Source organism: Papaver somniferum, chromosome 6 (assembly GCF_003573695.1).
Source record: "Papaver somniferum cultivar HN1 chromosome 6, ASM357369v1, whole genome shotgun sequence".
Classification (NCBI taxonomy): domain Eukaryota; kingdom Viridiplantae; phylum Streptophyta; class Magnoliopsida; order Ranunculales; family Papaveraceae; genus Papaver; species Papaver somniferum.
Window position 1 is genome coordinate 162,796,719 of NC_039363.1, and position 8,534 is coordinate 162,805,252.

Below are 8,534 nucleotides of genomic sequence, written 5' to 3' on the forward strand. Positions count from 1 at the left end.
AGGGATTAATAATAACAAAATAAATTAATTTCTTGAAAAACTTAAAATAACAATTGTAGAAAATCCATTTATATTTAGAAACATATATATATATATATATGTGCCACATATATATTCGTAAGAATAATTTTATATATTCCCAAAAGTATTTGTACGGAGACTTTTTAATTTATATATAAGGATGGAAATTAGAAAATTCTTTAATTTGAATGTGGATTTTTGTTGTTGATTATAATCATTAACTATTATGAATCAAGAATAGTATTTAAGCTAATCTGATTGAATCTGCTCAAGCATCTTTAGAACCTCGACCATAGTGGGTCTTCTGGAAGGCTCTGATTCCAGGCACATTAGTGCTACACTAAAGACATTTCGAATTTCATCTGCAGGACAACATCCTAAGCTAGTGTCAATTGCATGCTCTTCTTTCTCCAAGTCCACCACTGCTTTCACCTGTAACATTATGAACTGTATGAGCTCAAAATTTACCCACAACATAGTTCATATGCAAAAGTAAATATGGTTTAGAAATCAAAATAGATGACAATTACATGCAAATACGATATCTTTTAAGCAGATGTAGTTGAATACTAGAATACTTGAATATCAATCTCTCTTACCGGCTTGGGCAGATGTAGTTGGGATGATGATATATCTTTGCACCCACTCCTTGTAGAGTTGTTCTTATTATCTAATACTCCATCCGTTCTATTTTACTTGTTTAAAATGGTTTTTACACACATATTAAGGAAAGTAGAGGGAGGAGCTTTTTTTCCAAAATCACCCCCACACTAGTATTTAAGATGCATCTAGTTTTTTGGTCTAGTAGAGAGAGGAGTATTTAAGATGTGCATGGAAAATATGAAACTTAACAACTAAATTAAGACAAAAAAAATGCTCAATTTAAACAAGTAAACTAGGACGGAGGGAGTATATGTTCCATTATTATAAAGAAACAAAAAATTACGGGTTCCCTTAAATATAACCCATGCTCTTGTTAACCATAGCCCACTTGATCTTGGTCAATAGAGTTTGACTATAATTTTAAGTTTGACATTTTTATTTATTTTTCGTAGCCTACGAACTAGGTTGGTGAGTCACTGAATTCGAAAATCACTGATTCAGTGACACGCTAATAAAACGTTTCAATTTTTTTCATCTTTTAAGCGAATTTATGTGAGGACACAAATATTAATCTCAACAACAAGAATTGTTAATTTATTTATTTATTTTGATGTGATTAACTCTTATAACAATTAGACGCAAACACCCATAAATAAAAGACGATTTATCATCAGAGTTTTGGTTTTTGAGATCCTAAATTTTTATTTCAACTTAGCGTGAGAGATCTTGTGGAGGCGATTTAATTTTTTAATTCATTCCATGATGTCTAATTAAAGAACTAAACCTTGAAGATGATTTGGTTGAGTGGATTCCTTCAAAATATTTTAAAAATCTCTAGGGATAGTTTATTTTTGTTGGAGGAAGAAAAATGGGGGGAAACGAGAAAATCGAAAACGGGTAAGAAGTTTTGAAATAATTGAAATTTAGTTAAATCAACTCACCTAACTAGTTATGAATGTCTTACAAACGGGTAACATAGTTTGGGTTATGATCTGGGCTATGGTCAATGGATCGAATTATGTTTTGTGGGTTATAAATAATATAGGTTGTGATTAATAAATGCATGGGCTATATTTAATTGTAACCAAAATTCTTTTGGAAACAACATGGGCTATAAATAACATGGGTTCTTATGATTAGGGGTGTGCAACGGACGGACGGATGCGGATTAGGGGTCACCCGCGTCCAAACCGTCAAAATTGTGGATTTAGAAAATCCAACCGTGTCCGGCCCAATCACCTGCGGATTTGACATCCGCGGATCAACGGGTGATACGGACCAGATGCGGATTAACCCGCGGATTTAGTCCAAAAACAAAATTACACTTTATATAATGCCTTCAAAAGCTTTCAGCTATACAAGCAACCTCAGGATAGCGATCGTATACTGTATACACCATCAAGTGGTCTTAAATGTATGAAATGAAAACTGTATATAAAGTTGGATAATCAACTTGAAGTTGATATTGTAAATTGATTATCTTGAATCCAACAACCATATGAAGGTACAACGAAGGAAGCAGGATTTGAGGTATAGGTGGGCTAAACACTAAATTTTAAGGGATCCTATTATTATTTTTCCAAAAAATACATATGAGAAATTGACTTTTGGATGAGTTTTTGAGATTTGGGGATGGATGGAGCACCCCAAATACCGTCCCTGTGAAGGTATAAAAATCAATATTTCCCACTATTTGTTGAACCTTTAGGTGATCGTAGTTAGCTAGAAATATGATAGTCAATTAGAATAACATAACTTTACTTACTACTCACTGTACGTGTGCCTACCAACGGTAGGTAAATGGAATTCCCACTGTGCTCATTCATTCATGTCCGAATTGAAATGGAAACCTGAATTATTCAACCAAGTTACCATTTTCACGGACATATTCTATTAATTTCCGTTACTATTCTACGGTGCGGGTGAATCCGCCGATTTCAAAATCCAACCGCAACCAAACCGTTAAAAGTGTGGATTTGAGAATCTCACCCGTGTCCGGCCCATAGATCTTGCGGATTGGGTTTCACCCACAATTTTGCGGACGGATACGGATGAAATCCGCGGTTACGGATTTTTTGCTCACCCCTACTTGTGGTAAGTGACGATGCAACGGAAGAAACTACCTCTTTGTCATACTTTCCAAAACAGGGAAATTGATGTCAACTAATTTAGTTCGAGCATGGTTAAAGGTACATTTTACATTCTATGGTATGTTTTACGTTTTATACAGTATTTGAGTTTAGGAAGTACCCAGGTAACCAGCTTAGTTCCTTCCTCAATAAATGCCTCATCCATTGGTCTTTTTCCAGTCAATAGCTCCAGTAAAACAACACCGAAACTGTAAACATCCCCTTTTACTGTTGCCCGCCCTGTATCGAAGTATTCTGCAAAGAAAACTCTCGTTATGTAAGCATCAAATGGAGCAAAAGAACGGACAGCAAAATGAGGTGAAAATTTACCAGGAGCAAGATAACCAAAGGTTCCGGCAACAAATGTTGAAACATGAGTCTTATCAGGTTCCATTAGCGTGGCCAACCCAAAGTCAGAAACTCGCGCTTCCATATTTTGATCAAGTAGTATGTTGCTACATTTTATATCTCTGTGGATTATGTGAGGAATACAATCATGATGTAGGTATGATATTCCCCGTGCAGCACCTAATGCAATCTTGTATCTTGAAGGCCAATCTAATAGCTTCTTATCGTTCGCTTTTCCTGCAGTGAAATAAATTTTCTATAAGAATTAGTCATAACAAGTCTATAAAATGGAAAACCAGAACGTGCGCATTGCTCTATGGATCAGGTGGTGCATCACTGCAACGACTAATGTGGCCTCACTTACTAGCATTCATGTCAATATTTGACATGGTAAACGTCACGTACTGATGGTTCATGGTTTAGAAACCAGAATCCATAGCTCTTGCCATCTGATTCTGATGATTGAAATCTTTTGAAAGGGTCTATAAGTGACCGGCATAAGACGCGGGACTACAAAAGTGGAACTCTTTTCATAACCATGCTGATAAAATGTAGAGTATGGATCAAAGCTGACCATACTAGACGATGCATTAGACATCGGCCACATCATGTTGTCAACAAATCTGGTTCGTATAAGATTTTAACTCGACAAATTATATAGTGTATTTTTGGGGATGAGTTGCATACCATGAAGCACAGTGTCCAGACTTCCATTAGGCATAAGATCATAAATAAGAAGATTATATTGTGGAGCAGTGTAATATCCATGGAGTGTCACAATATTTCTGTGTTTGATATCTCCCATTGCTTGCAATTCTCTTTCAAATCCCCGATCTCTATCTGCGCTTCCTCGGTTTAATCTTTTAACAGCGAAAGAGATGGATTCATCAATCGTTAATCTGTACACAGTTCCATAACCACCGGATCCAATAATATCTTTGTTAGTTAGTCTCATTGTCTTTTTCAGGAACACATCAGAAGTGAAATATTGCATCGTTGGGGACCTGAACATCACCATTTTCCCTCCTGTCGTAGCCATTTTTCATGTTAGTAATTCGTTAACCTGTACATTCATATCTCAAGTTTCCTCCTAATCTGTACTATATGACTGCAAAAATATTTTGAATTCCATATCTAAATCTGAAGTTTGTAAAATAATAATACCTGACATATTGTCTTGGAACACATTGTCTTTCCTTTGCCATCTTCGGTAGAGAAGAACCGCCATGATCAACTTAGATATAATAAACGCGATGCAACATAGTGTGATATAGAATGCTAAAAGCTGCCCATTGACCATTTTATAACGTACACGTAGTGAACTGAAAATCAAAATTTCTCTAATCACATGTTAGAAGCAAAAGAACAGCAACATCTTGTAAGCTGGAGTAAAATTATTATACGAAAAGACCAAATCCAAACTGAAGTAAACAATATTAGAGGAAAGGAACAAACCCAAAATCTGAATTTTTCTATGAAAGATTTGATGAGCTTCTTGAATGAGCGAGTTTACTCAATTCATTTATTTGTCTTCTCCTTTTAAGACCAATTATGTTTAGTTGTACAAGTTGGGCCATTTATCTTAATGGAAAGTATGTGTTAATTGTTGACGTTTTTCAGTAGTACACACTGAACATGTGAAAATTCAAAAAAAAGTGAAAAAGAATGCTGATAGATGAGAAGAACAGTAATGTCAGATACAAATCCGTGTTTTTCTTTTATCATACCTACCACCACCTTTCTTGTGACTTGTCTTGAGGATCCTTACCTATTGTTCGTATCGGCCATTTTAGTCGTGATCTACTTCTTTGAAAACCGATAACATTATGTGTACCTTATTTCGTTGTGATAATCAATTTTTTAGGGAAATTCAAGTGCTTATTCTGCCGCAGGTGGGATTTACTTTTTAGTGTTTTATGATGGAAGGAATATTCATATAAGAAACCAGAAATTGTTGCTTCCATCTGAATATGAATTTCCTCTCTTAGATTTTCTGTGTTCGTTGTGAGAGCACACTTTGAGAACATTTAGAAACACGGGTGCTTGCTTGACTTACACCATGTTTGTTTACTCCTGACTCATCTGAGTCGTCTGGATCTGAATCATCTGGATCTGAATGAAATCACCTGACTCATCTGGATCTGAGTCGATATGTTTGTTTTGAGTCAGTTCTGACTCATCTGACTCGGAAATAAGTGAGTCAGTGATTTGGTCCCATGAGTCAGGGGTATTTTGTTACCTGACTCAAATGAGTCCGAGTCAGGGGTTATGTCTGAGTCATAGGTCGAGTCAGATCTGACTCAAAATGGAAAACAAACGGTCTGACTGCTGACTCGGTCCGAGTCAGGGGTTGACTCAGATTCAGACGCCGAGTCAGCTGCAAACAAACAAGTTCTTAACTTGAGTGTCGAAAGTTGCAGGGGACTGACCACAGGTGCCTGACTTGACTTGGAGGAGTTAGTTTCAGTGGATCTTGCGACTCATTGTGTCCCCATATCTGATATGAGGGGTAAACATTGTTTTTCCATGTTCTAGCTATCTGTCTCTCTAACTTTGGTACCCTCATTTCTGAATTTACTGCTTGGGCAAGCTTTTATATGCACAAAGGAGTTACATGAGTTAACACATATACGATGGTTTCCACATAACTGCATTTCTATAAATCTTGTTGGTATTTTCATGTATGTCACTCTGTAGTTGTGTATGAGAAGAAAACCATAATGCAGTAATTTGCAAGCAGGCAACGATTAACAAGTGTTTCTAAGGCTAAGTCTTATGGGGTGCTAATCTAGCAGGTAGATTGGTAATCTATATCAGCTAGGACAACCACCTAAGTTTTATGGGAGTGCTAATCTAGCGGTTAGATTAGCAGTCCACGTCAGCTAGGACCACCGCCCAGCGCTGAACGGTTCAGCGTTTTAAATCTCAGCCGTCAGATCAAAAATAAATCTTCCAGCGCTGAACCATTCCACGAAAAGGTAATTTTCCCAGCGTTGAATGATTCAGCGTAACTATCTAGATGCTAGTTCACCTGCTAGCAACTGATAGGAGAGAGAACTAATGTTAACAAATTGACAACACTTTTTTTTTGAATTGCAACACATTTCTGCTAATCTAGCAGCTCAATCTAACCCATAAGACTTAGCCTCTATAATTTGATAACTTAGTATTTATTCATTCAAACAAAACCCCATGCTTGGGGAAGAAAAGGCACACCACACCGAAAGTTGAAAAACCAGATAAGACCAACAGCCAAATAAAGAGCAGAAATCCTAATAAAATAAAACTTGCTAACTCAGACCATTCTAAATAGCAAACATAGTAGCCCATACCATCAAAAACAGAAACATCGGGGATTTTCTTTTTTCCTTTCTTTGTTTTGTTTACTGGCCAGCATTGAATGCTTCGACGGGGAATGTCTTGGTGACACCAGCAAGACTCTTGAAATGAATTTTCCCGGTAGGTGGATCATCCACGGTGATTTCATTAACAGGTGGCGATAACATAAACTCCTTTACTTTTACGCCTTTAAGTTTCTTGATCCTTTTCTTATCAACAATACCATGAATATCAACATCATAACTCACAAGCTTACTAATCATCTTAAAATTATGCTCAACTTTTTTCTCTTGTTTAATCCACATATAACCAGTAGTTTTAGCAAAACCAACTTCAATTACATTCTCAAGTGGAAGTAAACCAAGAGGAAGTCCATATTCTTCGAGTATGGATGTTGCCATTTTTAATCCTTCTTCATGACCTGTCTTCACTATTCCTCCTTCCTTCTCAGCCATTAATCACTCTTCTTGATTCTTCTTAACTTACTAAAATAAAAAAAAATAATGTTGAGTTGTTAAGATTTTTAAGGAAAAGGGATATGAGTTTATGTCATTTATATAGATGCAATGTTTTGGTGTAGGTTAAATATGTATGACAAATTTAATAGCCAAAGCCAAGATTATATTCATTGGATTTACCGCTTATTTGGGGTTCTTTCTTATGTCCATACTTGTAAGCCTGCAATTTTCGGACACCTCCTTGAATAGTAAATACTTGCCACTTGGTCTCTGGTTTGTACTGGGTTTCATTTCAAGTTGTCTAAAGTCAATGCAAGCCCTAAATTAACCTGTCGTCGTCGTTAGGGGCGACCCTGAAAGAATTAGGGGCGATTTTTTTATTCCCAACCCATAGACACGGTTATGGGATGTCTTAATTTTTGGAGATTACCTAAGTGCCCTTACACAATCAGTAGTTAGTATAGTGGTATTATCTACCGATTGTTAAAGTATAACTCGATATGGAACTTGTGGCCGTTAGCAATCGGTAGATAGGTGAAGTTCATAAATAACTTCATAAACTACCGACTACGCTGGCCCAATCTCGAAAATTTTGCCAACTTATTAATTGGACTTTTGGTGAAGTTCGTATACTACCGATTATTGTAGTTCCCAAATTCGAAAAAAATAGTGATTTTGGCAAAAACAAAATTTGGGGCAACTTCATAATCGGAGGTTGCGTTAACTTATTAACCTAACGATTATTGTAATTCTCAAATCCGAAAAATTAGAGATTGCGGCAAAAACAAAATTTGGGCCAACTTTATAATCGGAAGTTAGATTTACTTATTAACCTGCCGATTATTATAGTTCCCAAATTTTGAAAAATTAGAGATTTCGGCAAAAACAAAATTTGGGGAAACTTTATAATCAGAAGTTAGGTTAACTTATTAACCTACCGATTATGTAATCGGTCATCTACAAAATAGAGCCGTTGGTACTCTAAACTATATAAGGATGGTATCCTTTTATCCTCTATGCAACACAAACACATTTAAACTCTCTCTAACATCAAAGAAATCATCTTCAACATAATGACCCAACCATTCATTAATCTTAAAGAGTTCACGATTGAAGAAGATTTATCTCGATGTAGGCGCTATGTTCAATTCTATCCGAAGCGAGGTGAAGAACGTAGGCAACGAGGTGTAATTAGTATGAGTTATTTGGGTAGAATTCGCGAAATTTTTTGTGTCGACACCGGTAACCCAAATAACTGTCATGTAGGTGATCTTTTCTGCCAGGTTGGTTCCATAAACAGACATGTTGAAGAATTCGTCCATTTGACTTATCTTGTGAATCAATATCGATTAAGAGGTGAAACCAATGATGAGGTTATAGCGCGATCTCTCGGAGAATGGCGGAGATCGAAAGGATCAAACTACCGTTACGAAGCTCATTTCAGAATCCTAAAAGCGATGGACAGATTTAATCCATTTAGGACTCGTCCAAGACGCTAATCACAGATTATGATATATCTACCGACTATGAAGCTTTTATTGTTATTATCTAAAGAATTATATCCGTTAAGCTCTCTTTGTATGGGGGAGACCCTTGTGATATTCAAAAATTTCATAACAATCAGACGTCTGTTTTA

The 8,534-nt window shown here is 36.3% G+C and overlaps 2 protein-coding genes across 3 annotated transcripts; both read right to left on the minus strand.

Annotated features, from left to right (window-relative positions):
* Nucleotides 1-229: 229 nt before the first annotated feature.
* On the minus strand, nt 230-4,689 carry LOC113289960 (receptor-like serine/threonine-protein kinase At1g78530). 2 transcript variants are annotated; one of them, XM_026539415.1, is made up of 6 exons: nt 4,557-4,689; nt 4,266-4,423; nt 3,789-4,127; nt 3,084-3,338; nt 2,875-3,008; nt 230-453 (listed from the first exon to the last, which is right to left on the minus strand). In XM_026539415.1, the coding sequence occupies exons 2-6, from the start codon at nt 4,399-4,401 to the stop codon at nt 271-273; spliced, it is 1,047 nt and encodes a 348-aa protein (XP_026395200.1). In that variant the 5' UTR covers nt 4,402-4,423; nt 4,557-4,689; the 3' UTR covers nt 230-270. The 2 variants fall into 2 exon arrangements, with proteins under 2 accessions (XP_026395200.1, XP_026395199.1); XM_026539414.1 differs by having other exon boundaries at nt 4,266-4,641.
* A 1,795-nt stretch (nt 4,690-6,484) lies between these two features.
* Nucleotides 6,485-6,895, minus strand: LOC113291729. Its single transcript, XM_026541227.1, has one exon. The coding sequence runs from the start codon at nt 6,893-6,895 to the stop codon at nt 6,485-6,487; it is 411 nt and encodes a 136-aa protein (XP_026397012.1).
* Between the last annotated feature and the right edge of the window lie 1,639 nt (nt 6,896-8,534).